At 45.9% G+C, this 18,322-nt stretch overlaps 1 protein-coding gene across 2 annotated transcripts in view; it reads left to right on the forward strand.

Moving 5' to 3' along the window:
* The first annotated feature begins 11,782 nt into the window (after positions 1–11,782).
* The window catches only part of INF2 (inverted formin 2), a 40,338-nt gene continuing 33,798 nt past the window's right edge, over positions 11,783–18,322 (forward strand). The window contains exon 1 of one of the 2 annotated variants that reach the window (XM_066188927.1): positions 11,783–11,888. Coding sequence is in view for 1 of the 2 variants with exons in the window: in XM_066188929.1 (XP_066045026.1) it covers positions 12,106–12,132 (27 nt within the window). In the remaining variant the exon portion in view is untranslated. The other variant, XM_066188929.1, reaches the window with a different exon arrangement.

The raw sequence follows: 18,322 nt of genomic DNA on the forward strand, positions 1-18,322 counted from the left end.
CTCCCATCTGGGATCGCCTCTACGTGTTTGATGAGGAATTCACAGACCAAGCAAAGCAGCTGCACCAGACACGTGGGATCCCAACACAGAGAAACTACCACGCTACAACAGTGCCCAACAACACACTGCCTTCGCAGGGAGGGAATGGAAAGAAGAAGTCAAATGAAGAAATCCCATGCCCAGCATGTGAGATAGAACAAATCTGCTGCTCTAACTCAGCATTGTCTTGCACTAGTTGAAGTACCTCTAGTAGGGTGAGCTCAGTGGAGAAACAGGACTCTTCCTGGCAGAGGTGGTGATGCAGGTGTGAGATGTGAGTTATCCATTCCCCATTCATTTACAGCTTCATTCATGGAGTTGGAAAACAGAGCTCAGCACCCACACACCTCCGCAGCTTTTATTTTACAAGTTTGTCAGATAATGGTAAGCTGAAGCTTTTGTGCTTGTCTTTTAAAAGCTGATGACAACTTTAAAGACCAGTTTTCCTAAGCCCTGCACAGATTTCTTAATAAATAAAAGAAAACTGAAGTCAGTATAACAAAAGATCTCTCTCCCTGCCTGTCTCATGTGGATTATATCCTCAGAGTGTCACAGCAACAGGCAATTCTTGGCTACATGAATATTCAAGGATTCTCAACAACTTTCAGCAGCACCTACAGAATTTGGTCTGACTTCCTACAGGATGACCTTTGGAATTCAGGTCTTTGCTCTGGAAAAGAGTTACAGATCTGCAGCCAAGTACAGCCAGCAGTGCTGTGCTTTGCAGGATCTGTGCTGTGCAACTGGAGACATGACATGAACTACTCATCCTTCAGCTCTGGCAGCCTGAAATGAGCCATCTTTGGGGAGCCCTGTTGGGGAAAGCAGGCTCCAGTGCTGTGAAACCACCTGCAACCCCTCACCCACTCCTCTGAAACCTGTGTGAGACCCAAGTGTAGAAAGACAACGCTGGAAATGCCCTTCCAGCTTTCCCTCTCATGCCAGCTTCTGCTGCCTGCAAGGCACGGACTAACCTCTGCAGGCAAGCTTCTCCCTCCTGTGTTTGCCAGCTTCAGCTCCCCTCTGGTCTCTCTCTGCCAGACATGTGGGGGACAGGGAGCAGTTAAAGTTTTACAAAGAAGAGGTAGAGACAACCAGACACAGATGAATTTCTCAGTGCACACAAGTGCCAGTGCTGCTTTGGCTTTGCAGCTGCTGACAAAAGCCCCCTGCAATGACCCATCTTTCATTCTGAGCCTGGCCTTGGGGGAGAGAATAGATTTGTCCAGCCTGAAGCAATTCACTGCACAACACCAAGGGCAGGAACATCATTTTCACTCTTTATCAAAACAGTCAGGCCAAGGGCAAGGCAATATAGTGCAAATGAAACAAGCACGAAGCAGCACAGGTTGGTAATAGCAAGGAAACAAGAACTAGGCAGTGATTTGAAGTTCTCCATCAAGTAAGGGGTACATCCTGCCCTACCTTAATGTAACCCTCTCAAGTCTTATGACTCAGATTCACCGAGAATCACCACTCCCTTTTTGTTTTCCTCCTGCAACTGAAAGAAGCATTTTCTGCTGGCCCATGGCAATGTTAAGTAACAGCCTTTCTCAGGCTGGCTCAGCTGCCTGGCCCCAGAGGCACAGGGTGGGGATGTGGTGTAGTCCCCACACAGCTCACCTGCTGCAGGAGGGATCACATCAGCCCACAGTCATCCAAGAAAACAAGCAGGCAGGTCCCTTGAGCTACAGGACTAAATACACTTCTCCCTGAGGTTAACCTAAACCCCTGGGGCTCAGTGCAGCCCCTGTGTGCCTGGAAGGAGGAAGGGTTTATTATGAGAGCAGAAGCTTCCACCAATGAAGTGTGGAAAGCTGTCAGTCCTCCTTACCCCATCCTATTGCTAACCCCAGCTCCACCATTCAGATATTAATCAAATTCAGCTCAAAATTAGTCTTTTCTTCAAGAAGTTTTCTGATGAGTAACCAAGGCACATTAGTGGCTGACTCATAAGGAAACAAACCTTGCGCAGCAAGACCAAGCTATGGAAACTCTCTGTCACATCAGCTTTGTGACTGCCTTCAGATGTTTCCAAAAAAGCAGCTTCCCTGTACCACAGTTAGCTCAAAACCTGTCAGTGGCAGGGGATAAATGTTTTGAAAATGTTAGCAGATGATTAAATGGTGCCTTAATTGCAAAGAACAGAACTGCACATTCATAGGCAGGTTGCCTTGTCCCATGGTGCATGATCCCATGGGAACACAGGAGGTTTGAGTGCTCTTGCAGACTCTGTTGCCCTTTTCCTCTGTAACCTTGGAAAAATCAGAGTTTCAAGTCTAGCACCAATCTGAAGGTCAGCTTTTAAGAGAAGTTTGGCACCAAATTTGCTGAGCTCTTTACAGCTTTTGGGGAGAAGGCAAGAACACTTGCTGTGGGACCACACACATTCTGTGTCCCATGGATGGACCATAGCCTGTCTCTGACAGCAGTGAACACTTGGGCAATAAGGACATGGCAATCAATCCAAACTTTTCTAATCCATGTGTATCTTTTGGACTTGCTGCTCCACACTGGACCTTTGTGATTAAGAGCCTCAATGGACTTTTCTCCCTTGAATTTCTCTAACCACTTTTTGAAGAACTTTATTCTTGAGCACGTACAGTGAACTCTACAGTTCAAAGCCTGACCGTGTAAAGAACAGGGGTCTTGTTTAAAACTGTTACTGAAGAAAACTGAGTTAATCTTAGGACCCTGAGCTCTCATTTGACAAGGAAAAAGATGGATAATTTTGTTCACTATTGCACCTTCTCTATTGCACTTACGCCATTGCAGCATCGGCCACAGACCCTTTCAATCACCCCTCTTCCTACTCGGTAAAAAGTCTTCTCATGAGAACAAGTCCTGTTCCTATTACTATTCCTGTTGCTTTCTCCACATTTTTTCTACTTTATTTTGGGGTTTTTTTTCAGCAAGGGAGTCAAGAACCAGTCTGGGTGTGCAGCCTCCCATCTGGGAGTGCAAAACATTTCTAGAGTAGCTTGTTATGTTTCTCTTTTTTTGTGCACTTTTCCTGTTTGAACAATACCTAACATCTGGTTTGCCATTTTCTAATTGCTGAGCATTGAATTGACATTTTCATGGGGTTATACATGATGAGCTGAAGTTCTTCTTCCTGAGTAGCAATAGCTAATTTTAGACCTTACTGCTGTGCGTGGTTAGGATTGTTTTGTTTTCCTTAAGTAAATGAATTGCATCTGCTATTCTCCCATTGATCCAATAACCTCTGTCAGATCCTTCTGTTAATCTTTACTGTCAGTTTTAATTCTTATTATTCTCAGTCAACTCTGTATCATCGGAACTGCTGTCACTTCTTTATTCACTCCTCTTGTAGATCACTTATGAATATGTAAGAAAAGCAACGCAAGATAAATCTCTATAGCAGTCTGCTAGAAACCTAAAATATCCTGAGCTGGAAAGGGCCCACAAGGATCATCAAATCCAACTCCTGGACTTGCACCGACACCCCAAAATTCACACCATATGCCTGAGAGCATTGTCCAAATTCTTCTTGAAGTCTCCCCTCAGTCTTCTCCTCTCCAAGTTGAACCAGCTGTAAGTCCATTCCTGTGAATTTTTTTTTTAATTTTTTTTTTTTTGCCACATATGCCTTAACCAATCATTAATCCATGGATTAAATATGAAGTGGCTTCTTATTTACCCCTTTGACTACTAGTTTAATCCTCTGGGGTTTTTTCTACCAATTTTCAAGGACAATCTGAAGTTTCCTCACATAGTTTTCCTGTACTTTCCTGATGTTAAGATCTCCAGAAAATCTGCCCTTTCATCACTCTTGTGTCTTAAAATATTTGAGGAATGCAAATAATAAATGCCAAAAAAATGGTCAGTTTATAGAAATGTCACAAACTGTCAGGGTAATTGCTGATGATAATCAAGTGCTTTTGTATTTAGAGGCAATTCCATGTACTGAGTCATACATTTCATCAGCTCTTTTGCTGAAACAGATCTCTGTGTTCCTGGCCTAAATATTAAAGCATTCGCAAAGACTTTGACGTTATTTGAAAATGTCTGCGTGTTGTTACGCCGCGTGATGTTATGCTACAGGAGACCATTCATGCCAGGCTCTGAAAACTGTTGCTGCACAAACTTTTGCCTAATGCTAAGCAATGAACTGAATGGGATAAAAACATCCAAATAAAAATTGTTCATCCAGTAAAGCTACTGACGATTAGGCAAGACTCTCACTATGGTTGCTTTGTTTTCCAGTTACAGACAATTACATAAACAAGGGCCCAAATGTTTACATTGCAAACACACTGTGTCTTAGGGCAGCGGTTTGCTGTGTTTCCAAAGCAACAACCCAAATTTTCCTTGCATTATGAGTATAACCACAAAATGTGATGAGCAGATATGTTTCACTCCCACAAAACTTTGTGGACAATTTATAAAAACTAACACTAATCTGCATACTACCACTGCTTTATGTGCTTGAGCAGGAGACATTCTTCTATTGTAGGAGTACCTCAGGCATCCAAGGATAGGCTTTGGAAGTTGTATCTTCCTCCTTTTTACATAAGAGGAACAGAAGTGGAGAGCTAGTCAAAACATAATATAATTTACCACAGCATGGGCCTCAAGTTACCTGTAAGATCCAAGTTCTTCTTGGCCTACTTGTTTGTTGGTCATGAATTCAGCCAAGAAAAAGTCCTTAAAAAACCCAGAAGTTACAGGGATTAGAGAAAAAAAGTGATAAACCAGTTTGGCACCAATAAAATGGCGGCAAAACCCTTTGTGCCTTTGATGCTGGGTTTTAAACTGAGACCCTTTGGCCTTGGTGGCAAGATGGTCTCAGCCATGAGAAGGAAGAGATTCAAAATAAGCATTTCCTTGAAACCGGAGTGGTTTCAAGGGGAACAGGCTGACTTTATCCTCACAGTGGATCAAACCATGGCCCTATTTATTTAGGGCCAGGCATGATGTATTCATGTACAATCAAATAAAATATCCCAAGCTATTGTTGAGTAGAGATTATGGGGTCAGTCTTTGTTCTGCTGCATGCACCAGCCTTGAAAGAGAGCCTTTGTGGAGGAAAATGGCCTGCTGTTCATATCAGTTTCCCTCCCCAAAACGAATTCTGCATTTCTACCAAAGACGTACACTAGGTCTAAGTCTGCTCTCACAAAGGAGCTTTGTCCCAGTGCCTTTGCTTAGAACACAGATTTTATTTATCAAAACTGCGCATGAAACTTGGTGCCATGTTGATACTTAACATGCAGAACATGCTGCTTCTCTGGGAGCAGGGACAGTGAAAATAGTGATCTTAGAGGAGAAGGAACCATGCCTTGTCCTGCCATGGTAATACCATCCATGCATCATCTCAGGCTGAGTCACTGCTAGCTTAGCACCAAGCTGTCTCTGGAGAAAAAACCACATACTTTGCTCCAAACCAGAACAAAGACCTTCTGGGGAAGATATGACAGCTTTTTGCAGCTATCTCATATTTTGAAACAGTCTGTATCTAAGTCACTTAGCTAAAACTTTCACAGGCATTGATTCCAAAAGTGGGCAGTGAACCAGGCTCTGCAGGTGCTGGAGGGCTACCTGCACCTATGAGGAGCAGGCTGGAAGAAAGCCCAAAATATAAGACAAGCTGTACTGGGCCACACCAAAGCTTCCGTCCCACTAGACCCACATTTATTCTCTGTAAGTGGCCAAACCAGATGCTTCATAGTTGCTAGTCCTGTCTAACAATTAATAATAATAATACCCAGCTAATAATAAATAATTATGCTATAATTAATCATTGCATATAGTCATATCTACCCATGACACTTCCTCCGTCTCCAGCATTTTGCACTGTAGGAACTTCCAGAGCCAAAAATATTATCTCCATATCCCTCAGTCTATTTTTTCTTCCATTAACTGGTCTCCACTGATTTTTACTGCTGATAACATCCTGCAGCAGGGAGTTTCACAACTTATGTCACCTTTTGTTGTGAGGAATCATCTCTTGTTATTCACCTTGAACTTGTCTTTTGCTAGTCAGCTGAGGTTTTTTTCTGAAGTTCTAAATCTTTACTGGACAAGGCACAAAATGGCTGAATTCTGTTCTGCTGGATCAAATCACAGGGCCCAAGTACTTGCAAAAATCTTTTCCCAGAAATGTAGTATCATTTTTGCCATATCTGCGCATCCAATACTCTGGGAAGGGTTAAGAGGTAGGAATTGTGCCATTAATTTTGTTATAATAATTAATTGTGAAGTAATTTTGTTATAACCACTTACACCCATCTTAAGTTGGTTGGTCCTTCTTTCTGTGGCAGTGGATTGGTCAACCAAAAGCTGATTGAGGGAGTTTCCATTACAAGAGACAGGCAAATCTACAGAGAAACTCCTTCCTCAAAGTGTATAAAACACCCCAGGCATTCAGGATGCAAAAGGAAAAGGGAAGCCAACAGCAAACCACAACCAAGGCCAGAGATGTAGGCTGAGCCTGTGGTGAGTATTTGAGGAACAAGGAGGGAGCCAAAGGAGGGGTGACCTATTAAAGCACCCCCATGTTGTGAGAGCAGCTGTCCTTGATAACGGCCCAAAATGGGAGGGCAAACTATATATCACAGACTTTCTTCATTCCTTCAAGCTATAAACAGATGTTTCAGTAAAAGGAAAGGAGAATTTAGGATCAAACCCCTTTGTGGTCACTGAAAGTGGCATCAGCTATTGCAGGCAAATCCCTCTTCAATCACTTTTCATAAAGAAATGAAGTTCCCTTTTAACTCAGCCTAGAATTTTTGCCTTTCATCTCCTGACAGAGATAACACTTTTCTGACCATTAAAACCCTTTTTCTCTTCCCCAGTGTAAATGGGTTTATTTCCCATCAATACCCATTTGTTCTTGTGCCAGCACAGTTCACACACTTGAATAGCCACGGAGTATTTTGCCCCTGTGTGGCACTGACACCTTTCCTGAGATATTCAGAGCTGATCACATGCCCTCTCAACCCTCATTTTGTTATGTTTTATCAGCCAAAAGTCTTTTAATCTCATGCTGTAAAACCCCACTAGCATCCCCCTTCTCAGCATCTGTCCCACTTTAAATTCACCGTTCTGGGAATTATCAAGAATTATACACAGGATTTCAAAGGATGCTCCTAGGTGACTTATTAGCAATGGGAACCTGAGCTCCAGCAATTTGAGCATAAAAGCAGAAGGCTTTCCTGACAGAACTGGAAACATTTCCAAGCTCTGGAAGACTCAGAAATCTTTACATCACCTGGAAAAGCAACAGGAGCAGGGAACCACGCACCTCCTGTCTGCCCAGTGTGGCTGACAGATGTGTATCCCACCAGTGAATAGGATACCTGGATAAATACTGTCTCCTGTATTGCAACCAGTTCCCTCATCCATAGCAAGTAACAGCAAGTGTGGCTTTGCTCTGTACCTGGAAGAATACCAGGAAGAGCAAGGAGGAAGAGATTTATAAGAAAACCAGAGTGCTGAATCAGTACAAAATTACATCCCGTTAGTCTGTGCTTTGAGTGTGCCTGAATAATCAGTGCCAAAACCACAGTACTTTAAAAATCCATTACATGGGAAATATAGCCATTAATCCTAAATTGCTATGAAGGGAAGAAGACTTCAGTCTCTGCTGTTCTGAAAGCCCTTAATCTCTATAAAGTCATGTTTGAGGTGCAGTTGCTGTTGCTGGGGAACTAAACATGATGGCACATGAAGAAAAAAACGCTGTCAAGTGGGGAGGAGGCAAGAGAAGCAGATGAGCCCTGATGAAACAAAGGACTCTCGCTCTCCAAGTGTAGCCTCCAACAAAACAAAACATGAGGCAGAGTGACTGAAAACATCTTAGAAAAATTGACTGTGCTTAGCTGTGTTATATAGTAGGACATCTGTGAGTCTTTATCTAAATTACACAATCTGAGGCATTTCACCCATTCAGTGTCTCTAAGCTTCTTAAATGAGAGGGGAGGTTTATCTTCCTCCCATTACAACTGCAAATGTGTGTCTAAATCCTCACGTATATACGCACCATTATTGACTTACAAATACCACATTGCTTCTCAGCGTTCTTACTCAATCTCCCGTGGTTCAGGGAACACTAAAACACGAAGATTATTTTGCGCTTGATAGTATAGATAAAATCTTTTCCTTTAAGGTTCTCAACTCTCTTAGGGCCTCTCCCTCAGGAAAATTCAACTCTTTGACAACTGCTTTGCGACTCAAAACCAAAAAAGCACTTTTCTTCTGTGCTCTGACCTTCGCTGTAAGCGCTGCAAAGCTTAAGTGAAGAAACAAAAGATCAGGAATCCTTCTGTGCAGTACATGCTCTTAACCTTCACCACCGCTGGAAATGAGTCCTGCTTTAATCTGAACAGGGACAAACACAAAACCAACTCTCGTCATCAGACCTTGGGACAACAATTCCTGCAGCTGTGCAGAAGTTATGTTCTCAGCATGGCAGACCTCTGTCTAAAATTCTGCTGCTTAGAAGGGAAAGGAATGTCTGCACAAACACTCACGTCTCTACATTCCTGAGCTCTACTGTAGCCCTGCCTTCATGTCAAAAACACCAAATAAATGCTTCAGCCGTCCTGAAGGGCAAGGCACAACTGCAGGTAAAATATCAGGAACCTGACATAGGTCTGTGGACAGCAAGAGGAAAAAAAAAAGATCAGAAAAAAACTTCAATTCATATTTTTGGCATTTAGACTAGACAGTCATTGTAGGTAACTTCCAACTGAAATTTTTCTATTCTCTTCTATCCTAATCTATTTATATTAGTGTAGGTAGTGAGAACACAAAGTAATACAAGCCAAGAATGATCTGGAAGTAGCTTTCTCCACGGAAAAAGTTGCATTTTAGGACCTCAGTCCAGCCAGGGCAACAATTCCCCTGAGCTTCAAAGCCCCATCTTCCAGCTGCTGTGGTATTTCTTTCCAGCCCTTTCACTGTGGGACCAAGCAGCCAAGCACAGGTATGCTGTTGAATAAAAATGAAGTTGCTATCAGCTCTTTTGCCCAAACCAAAGGAAAAAAGAAAAAAAAAAAAAGCAAAAAAAAAAAAAACCCCAAAACACAACAACAACAACAACAACAACAACAAAACAAACAAAAAAAAAAAACGGCCAGCTGGAGGTTAGAAGAGCAAATAGTGGCTCATGAAGAACCAAAGAAGAATTTGGTCCATGTGGTGGAGTTCTATGTACACATTTCTGACATAATTGGCAGTGATTACACCAAATAGAAGTTGCAATTCAGACCATCCAACAACAAATTCAGGGATCACAGCCCCTCCAGGCAGGCAGATGGAGAGCCCAAGGAGAGTTCAGCCTGAATTTTGAGGGTGCAAAGTTCCAAAGTGCAAAGCACACTGCAGATATAAGTCTGGGGAAACAAACCTGCCACTGCACCCCCTCGATTACACCATGCATGCACCCAGCTCTGGACATACATGCACGGTGTGGATTTATCCCAACAAAGGAGCACTTGTGTGTTCACTGCTCACCCCCGCAGTCATATCAGCTTCGGTCAAAAGGGGATTTTGGTGAAAATGCAGGGCACTTACACAGAGTTTCATTTTTTTCTCTTTCCCTTGTCTTTTCTGAGCTTTGCCCCTCATTCCTACACGAGGAGTTACGGCCCAGCAGTTACAATTTGTCCTCCATAAGCAATTTTTACAGCCATGTGTATGGTCCCTCTACATCCAAGCAGGACTGACAAGTATCAAGCATTACAGTAAGAATGAATAAAGCAGTGAAAGACAGAGAAAGAAAAACTCCCTGTCTCTCATCTGCCCTGAGTACAAGGTCACTGTGGGCTGCAGGTCTCCCGTGTGTGACCCAGCTCCCCCATGGTGACACTCCCTGCTACCCTATGCTCCTACAGACATAACTGACAAGTGGATTAAAGGATCTACTAACTGCCGCAGCACTCACAGTCACCATGTGGGACAGAGGCCACAAACGTGATGCTGAAAATGCCTGTAATAAGTGTATGAATGAGGCAGCAGGAGGGGAAGCCTCGTGGGCCACATCAAGGTGTCCCACCTGTCTGACTTCCATATGGCAAACCCAGGCAAGGACTGTTCCACAATACAAAGGCAGCAGACAAAGACAAAGTAGAAAAATGCTCTCAAGCAAGAAGGATTTGGGTTCCCTTTTCTTCTTCATACACCAAAGCAGCAAAAACTTGCAGAGAATGGAAAAAAGGCTAAAGCAAGAGCAGCAGCAGCAGCCAAAGACAATTACTATTTCCTGAAAAACAAACAGTTCTTTCAAAAACAGTTTTATACCCTTCAGAGAAAGATTGCAGGGGACACATCCATTTGTAAAGCTAAGTATGTACCACCTGAGTATTGCATAAGATACCAATTAGAAACATTTGTTTCGGGCAAAAGAAGAAACGATGAGCCACTCTGGTTAACTGCCATCTCCGAGAGAGGCAGTCTTTTTCCATTTGTCTTCTCTTCCACTAAAAACAGAGGAGTGTTTTACGAGCAAACAGTGAAAGCTCACATCTCATTTTCCAATTTGAAGTCTCAGAAGTACTCAGCCCTGTGTTCTTACCCTGTAACTATCCTCCAGTTGCCTGTAACCACTCTCAGTGGTCTCAGCTCAGCTCTCAGTGGCTTGCAGCAGCCCTTTGCAAAACACTTTACCGGTTATGTCTTCCCGTCCATGATTTTCCCTGCCAGGTTTTCTCTGGATGGTAAAGCTGGGTGGCTCTGCCTGAAAACAGAACTGACTCATGCCCCTAATGCCTATAGGAGACAGCACTTCTGACCCACGAATGGAAACACTTTTCCACCAAATTCTCTCCACTTGGCCGTTAATATTTAGCTTAACTCCACTATATCGTTGCTCATCTCTAGAGCTGACGCGTTTTACTAATGGAAAAAGCATCCTTCCCTTCTCCTGGGTTGGGTAGCCCACTGTGCCCACCGAGCTGAAGTACCATGAGATGTTAAATGAGTACTGGCTTTAGTTTTAGGCTGCATCCGACTAGATGTTTACATGGTGATACACTCAAAATCTGTGCAAAATGCTCAAATATTAGCTTTACTAGCCCAGTGCAAAGTAAAAGATCCAAGCATTGGAGCAGGCTGCCCTGGGAAGTGGTTGAGTCACCACCCCTGGAAGTATTTAAAAGACATGTCGATGTGGCACTCGGGGATGTGGTTTAGTGGTGGGCTTGGCAATGATGGGTTAACGCTTGGACTCGACGATCTTAAAGGTATTTTCGAACCTGATCGATGCCATGATTCCATGTTAAAAATGAAGCCCTTACATTGCCGAGACCAGGGTACCGGGTCCCTAGAGGAGGGTGCAGGATCCCTCGGGTCTCTGACCGCCTGGGCAGCCTGTCCCCAGCTGCCGTGATTCCCCCCTCAGCTCCCAGCCCCGGATCCAAACCCCAGGGCTGGGCTGAGAAGGTCCCCGCGCCGGGCAGGGGCTGCACCGCTCACACCGGGGCTGTCAGACGGCTGCGGCCGGGGCGGGGGCAGCGCTCGCCTCCACGATGCTCACGGGACACAGAAGGAAGGGGCACCCTAGGGAACCCTCCGGGGTGGGCAGGACCCCCCTGCAGCGAGGGGGACACAGCACAGGCTCCGCGGAGAGCTCTTCCCCGGGGAATGATGTGCCGGGGAGTTTCGGGGCGGCGCGGCGGAACCCCCGCCCGGGAGGAGACAAACTTCCCCGGCGGGGCCGGTCCGGACCCCCCGCCCCGCCCGCGCCCCGCCCCGGAACCGGGCGCGGCTGCCGCGGGCGGGCAGAGCCCGGCGGCTGCGGGCAGAGCCCGGCGGAGGGTCCCTGGCAGCGGAGGGTCCCTGGCAGCGGGGGTCGCTGCCGTCCCCGCCGCAAGAAAGCCGCCGCGGTAAGGCCGAGCTCCGCCGGGGGCGATCGCGGGAGCGGGATCCTCTCGGTCAGGAGAAGTTGGGCTAAACCTCCCTCCCGGGGCTGCAGCCCGGCTGGGCATCCCCTCGCCCGGCCGGTGAGATGGAGCGGGTGTCCGCGGAGGAAGGAGCTCACCGGGCCGGAGCTCGGCCGGCGGCTGGAAACTGCGGAAGGGATGGCCGAGCGTAGGGGGATGGATGGAGACGCGACAGCAGCAGGGAGGTGTAGGTGGGACCCGGTTTGGGCTGCAGATGTGGCGGCATCGCTGGGACGGGCCCCCGCTGTCGCTTTGGCGGTACACGGGGGAGGTGGGAGCCGGGTTGCAGATGCAGCGGCGCGGTGTATCGGTGGGATGAAGCCCGGCTTGCAGGTGCCACAGCGGAGCGCACAGGTGGGAGCGGGTCCGGACCGCAGCCGCAAACACACCGTGTGAGGGCTGCCTGTGGCTTGGATTGCCGGTGCTGGATGTAGTTTGGGTGGCAGGTGCAGCCACACGGTGTACAGGTGTGACGCGCTCCAGGCTGCACGTGTAGATGCAACGTGGTGCGGGATGCAGGTGTGATGTGTACAGGCGGGATGTGGTCCTGCTGTGCCTGGGGCTGGCAGAGCATCTCCCGGCATGGAGCGGATGGATGGGGTGCCTGCGCCTGGGCTGGGCCACTTCCAGGCTTTTATTTTGACAGATTCTGTTATCCAGTGGTTTTCAGACAAGGTCTCCCAAGTCCTGCCCGGTTTTCCCACATAGTTCTCTCCAGCCTCATCCTCCCTTTTGCTCAATAACTCCGCAGTGATTAAATGGCTTCTTGCAACATCAGTGTACAGAGCTGAATTCCAGAGCTCGTGGGCGGGGAAGGAGTGCTCAGACACACTGATTTTAGAAGAAATACCCCAAAACGGTGTTCGTGGTTGTCCCTCCCTGTACCAGATCAACACTGAATTGTATGTTCTTTTTTTGGCTTCTTAAGACTGTAGAATTTCTCCAGGTAAACACAGTGCAAAACATCTCAGACTCCCTGGTAGACTGCAAGGAAACTTCTGGCTTAAGTTAGTTGGAAAGGAAAGTTGGAGTCAGCAGAGTTACAGTAGGGTTGCCGTCGTCCTACTGAACTTGCTCAGAATTTGGGCTGTCTGGCCACTAATCTCATTTCTCTTGCATCGACTTAAGCTCATTTTTCCATTAAACAGAGGCTGCCAAAACTAGAAGGCAGGGGGGAGGGGATCGCAGGAATTTGTGAGGATATGAGATTTTTTTTTTTTTGTCCTGTTGTAAGTTAATAATCCTATTCTAGGCTGTCATCCAAAAATATTGCTGAAAAAAATGCAAGCAGTGTGCAAGACCCATTGTATAAAAGATAATCTAAATGTAGGACAGGAAGAGACCTGGCAGGTCAGCAAATCTAAACACAGAATGATATTATTCCTTATTGCACACAGCAAATGTAATTCATTTGTTGCCAGTCTTCTGGGAAGGGGAATTTTCACAATTTATTGAACTCATATTATAATTCTTTGTGTAATATATGGCTCTCTCTTACTTTGTATTTGCACTATGACTGCTTAGTTCTCCCTTCTGGTGCTTTTCTCTTATCAGTGTAGAAATAGGAGTTGCATGCTTTTCTCTTTACTGTGCAATGCCAAACAAGCTACAACTTGCTGTCTGCTCTCATGAAGCGGGCTCCAGCTTCTGCTGATCCCTGGCAGTTGTGAGCTGGGCTTCCTAATCTCCAGCTTCCCTGTGGATGAGCAGAGCTGCAAGGCTCAGAGGTCTGTCCTGTGCCTCTCATGCTTTGACACCTCACCCAGAAATAAATCACTCACCAGGTAGGTGCTGCAATTAACCTCCTCCTCAGGTTCCTCCTGTCGTGTGATGTGGGGTGGGGATCTGGGATTTTCCTCTCCCGGTGTCCATCTGACTTCTGTTTTCTGCTGTCAGCTCTCATCATATTCCAGTCATTTTATCAATCCCATTTTTATTTCATATCCCCATGTTCTGTGCTGGTTCACTATTCCTTCAGCTTTCTCCCACTTGCTCTGGCATGAAGGGAGACGTGAAGTAGGGTAGAGTCTCCCTCACTTGCAGTAGTGACCCCTGCAAGACTCAGACTGACCCCTTCCATTTCATTGTCTATCTGATCCTTCTAGGTCTGTACCCTGTTTATTACAAAATTTTTATCTTTTGTTTGCAAACTTCTGATTTCACTGGACTGCATAGCAAGTGGCTTCAAATGTGTTGCAAGCTGAACTTTATCCCTGTCTTGTGTGCCAGGTATGCTGGATAGTTTTCCCAGAGTAGCTGAGCAGAAAATTTTTCTTACCAAAGCAAGCTAAGTTGCATTTTGTCCCTGTTTTCACCCGATTTACTTCCGTGGCATCGAGTATTAGATGTGGGGTTTTTCTGCAATGATTATTCTGTTGATGAGGGATGCTTAAGCCCCCCATTGTACTGTAACCAGCTGTGAGGAGAAGGTGGGTGTAATTCAGCAGTGGGTAGCAACACAGTGCTGCAGATTGGGCAGTGAACAACATTCATCGAGCTGAAACAGCTGAAGGAACTTCAGACAAACTCAGTGCTCATATCTGAGCTCAGGTTAAGCTCCTACTTTAATATCCTTGCTCTTAATATTTGCAGTAAGGTCTATCAATAATGATTCAGAGAAAATATCACCGAATCAACGAAGTCAGGTCATGGGGTCACACAGTGACACTGAACAAATCCAGCTCTGCTCAGTCCAAAATACTGCAATTGGTAGGTGCAGATAAACATGAGGAGTTATCCCTGCTCCATTCATTAACATTGTACGTTGCTTTTTATGTAACTAGGTGAAAAATACCTAAATATTTTGCAGAAGGTAGACACAGCCCTGCAGCGTGACACCCCTCGTGTTCAGTGCGTGACTACCTGCTTCTGACCCAATATATTATAATAATCCCTTTGGCATTACCCACCAAGCTCAAGTCTATTTCTCAGCATTGCCCATGCAGCAGTTTATCATACAGTGCTCATGAGCTGGGTCTTGCAGAGGCTGGCTTCATCTCCCAATAGCCAGAAAAATCACTGAGAGCACCAAGTGCTGCAACAGAGTGGGCAAACAATCTGTATTTTCATTTTACTGAGATTTCTCCAGTCCTGTGCTGTCACCCAAAATGCTGGGAACAAATTCAGAGGGGGAAACGAGTCACATCAAATTTTGAGCCTTGACTGTCTCCTTCTAATGAAGGGCAGCTTCACACTCACAGGTCTGGTATGGGGTTGTCACACCATTCCAGTGGTTCCAGTTCTGCAGGCATGCTTTAAGGTCTGGAGTGAAGCACAAATTGGGAATGCTTTAAAAGGCATTTGAATGGCTTTTCAGTGCCTCTCAGATTCCTTGTCAAGGGCAAGTATCCTCTGGCTCCTTTTTCCTAGGAAAAAAATAAGTAATGAGCAACAGCCAAGTTTTATGATTGTTACCAGAAAATGTCAGTGGTAGATGAGCTGATTTTATAAAACTGAATAAGGAAGAAAATAGGGTGTGGGGTTCAAGCATGAGCCCCTGAGTCATAGCCTGGCATCTACAGGAGTGCCCAAAATTAAAAGTAAGTGATTGTGTGATGTGGCAGATGAACATTTGTTGCTGCTTTGTCAGATAGGCTTTCACATCTGCAGAAAGCATCAGGAGAGCCTCTAACAGCATGGTGGGTTTTCTGTTTGATGTAATGAACACGTATTGTTCACGGATTCAGCTGTTTCTATAATTTTAATACCTGAGCTGACATTTCAAAGTGCTGGGAATGCTGGAGCCACAGATCAATGAGAATCTTAAGCAAGCAATAGTGTTTGCAAAAAGCTCTGTAGCATTTGAGGCATATTTCAAGGTCTCTGAAAAGCCAGCTGAGCTGATAAATGACACCAGACAAAGCCAGAAAGGACTGAGAGACAGTGGATGAAGTCCTCATTCCAGCATTGGAGTCACTCAGCTGATTCCAAAATGTTTAACGACCCCAGAAGAAATGGCTCACTTCAGAAGGGACGTTACTCCAGCATTGTGTCCAGTATCAAGTACAGACAAATGAAGAGCTGCCAAGTGCTGTAGTTGGTAAGGTTTGGCATGGTTGTAGTAATTATCACCAGGTGTTGCTACTTGGCATTGACTTCCCACTTGTTATTTTTGCCAGGACCATTATTCAGCTGAGGTGTGAACAGCATTAATTTTGTGGAATGTTTGAGGGCAGAGGAGGGATTTGCTCTTTGCATTGCTGCTCCATCAGAGTTTGTGAGCAGGTGTCCTCAGTCACTCCTTGGTTCTGAAAGGACTTCCCCACAAGGTACACAAGGGAGGTTTCAGCTGATGGTTTACACTGCTGCTCACAGAGTACTGCAGGCTCTCTGACACTGATTTCACCCCAAACCCGACTTGCAAAGCTTTCAGTTGCCTCTGCTGCTCCCAAGCTGATGGCTAATGCTAACACAGGACATCACTAGTGGCAGCTGGCCACCTTGGAACTGTGTGGGTCTCCACTTTTCCAGATGGGAAAGCTGAGTCACATTTTAACAAGCAAGGACATCAGAGGAATTTGGAGATCACTCCAGGAAAGTGTGGGAAAGGAGGCAGCCTGCAACCATAAAACCTGTATATTTAGTTGTGCTTTAAAATGTTGATGATTTTGCCATTGCAGAGGTCAAATGAGCTCAAACCCTGTATGGCTCTGCACAGGGAGCCGTGGCCACCTGTCCCACCCCTTCCCTCCCAGAGGAAGGGACATTCCAGCCCCACTGGTGTCCCAGGGACTGCGAGGCAAGCCTTTCACTCGCAGGAGGCACAGCATCTCCCCAGCATACCCTGGCCGGCAGAGGGGATGAAGGGAGGGAAGCAGCAGTGGCCCCCAGGGCAGCAGCAGCAGCAGAGAGCCCCTTTCCTCTCTCCAGATCAATGAATGAGGTTGGCATCATCTTGATTGATTGATTGATATTTTTGGTGAGCAGCTCTGCTTTTGTCAGTGCAGCTAAGGCATAACTGTGTTATGCTCCCCTCCAAGGATTAAATTGCATTATTTTTAATGAGACAGCTATCTCCACACTGCTTCTGTTCTGCTGGTTTCCCCTTTCTGGGAGCTGTCTGCTCTTTGCCTGTCCTGCTTTTCTGTTAAGTCATTGCTGAGCTTTGGCTGGAAGCAGTGAGCTAAGCATTAGCTTTATTTTCTGACAGAGGCCCCAGCTGGAAACAAAAGTTCCCCTAGTACATGGCAGCAGCTTTTTGTGAGCAGTGTTTTTCTTCCCACAGCCTACCGAGAAGTCAAACTGTGGCAAATCAACTCATTCCACCGCCGGGCCCAGATCAAGGTACTTCACCTAAATAAAAGGATGGCCCCTGCTGCCAAAGGATTTACTCCCAGGAGTGGGTGCAGCCCCTCACGGGCTGGATGTGCCACCCAGGGGGCTGCAGGAGGAGAGGCAAAGCCACACAGGCCTCCCTGGACCATTCCTTGGGCACTGGCTCATCCCTTCCATCAGCACTGAAGTGCTGAGCCCATTCCCTCTGTCCCAGCGGGTCCCCTGGGGGCACAGGATGGCACTGGGGGGTTCTGGGGTGCAGCAATGGGGGTTTTCCCCCCTCTCAGCCCACAGCTGTACACCCTGGGCAGCTGCCTCCGCTGCATCAGCTGTGTGAGTAAGCCTCCCTCCTGCCCCAGAAACAGCCACAATCTCCTCTGTGTGTTTCTAGCTCAGAAAAGGCTGATTCATTCTCTGAAGCAGATTAATTACTTCTGCTATTTAGAAAAGAAAAAAAGAAAAAAAAAAAAAAAAGAGAGAAATCCTTTAGAATTGCTCGGCTTAACTTTCAACTGTGTGCACAATGCAGTGAAGCAAATCTGCTCTGAGCCAGAGTGAAAAAGTTCACACCGAGTAAGAAACCGGAGGTTACAATATTTACCTGTCATGTCAGCAGTGGGCTCTGCAATTTAGAAAGTGTTTGTGAATGTGTCTTCTTCTTGACTTACGTGACAAATGGTGCAAATGTGAGCCTGCCATGAACGTGAACTGGGGAACAAATGTTTTTATTCCCTGATACATTTTATAACTCATTTCCTCTCTGGTTTTTGTCATGCCGATGTGGCAGCGGGCTCCCTGAGTAGCTCTCATCTGAAACCTGGCTCAGCTGCTCCATTTCTCCCTTGGAAGGCTGCTTTCCAGCCTGCCTGGCTGTGCTCACTTGTTTATGCACTGATGGGCTGTAGTTCCCCATTTCAGAACAAGCTGTCCAATATTCATGAGTTATTTTAGATTTACCCAGTCCTGAGGCTTCTTTTATAGGCCTGGGGATAAATTCTGTGTTTTGTTGTTTCCATTACTGGAAATGGACTGAACCTCCACAAACATTACCAAGCCTTAAATAAGGCCTCTATTTGTCTAGGAAGGGAGGGAAAGGACTAACA

Source organism: Chamaea fasciata, unplaced genomic scaffold (genome assembly GCF_029207755.1).
Source record: "Chamaea fasciata isolate MVZ Bird 193981 ecotype frontalis unplaced genomic scaffold, bChaFas1.0.hap1 SCAF_7, whole genome shotgun sequence".
Taxonomy (NCBI): domain Eukaryota; kingdom Metazoa; phylum Chordata; class Aves; order Passeriformes; family Sylviidae; genus Chamaea; species Chamaea fasciata.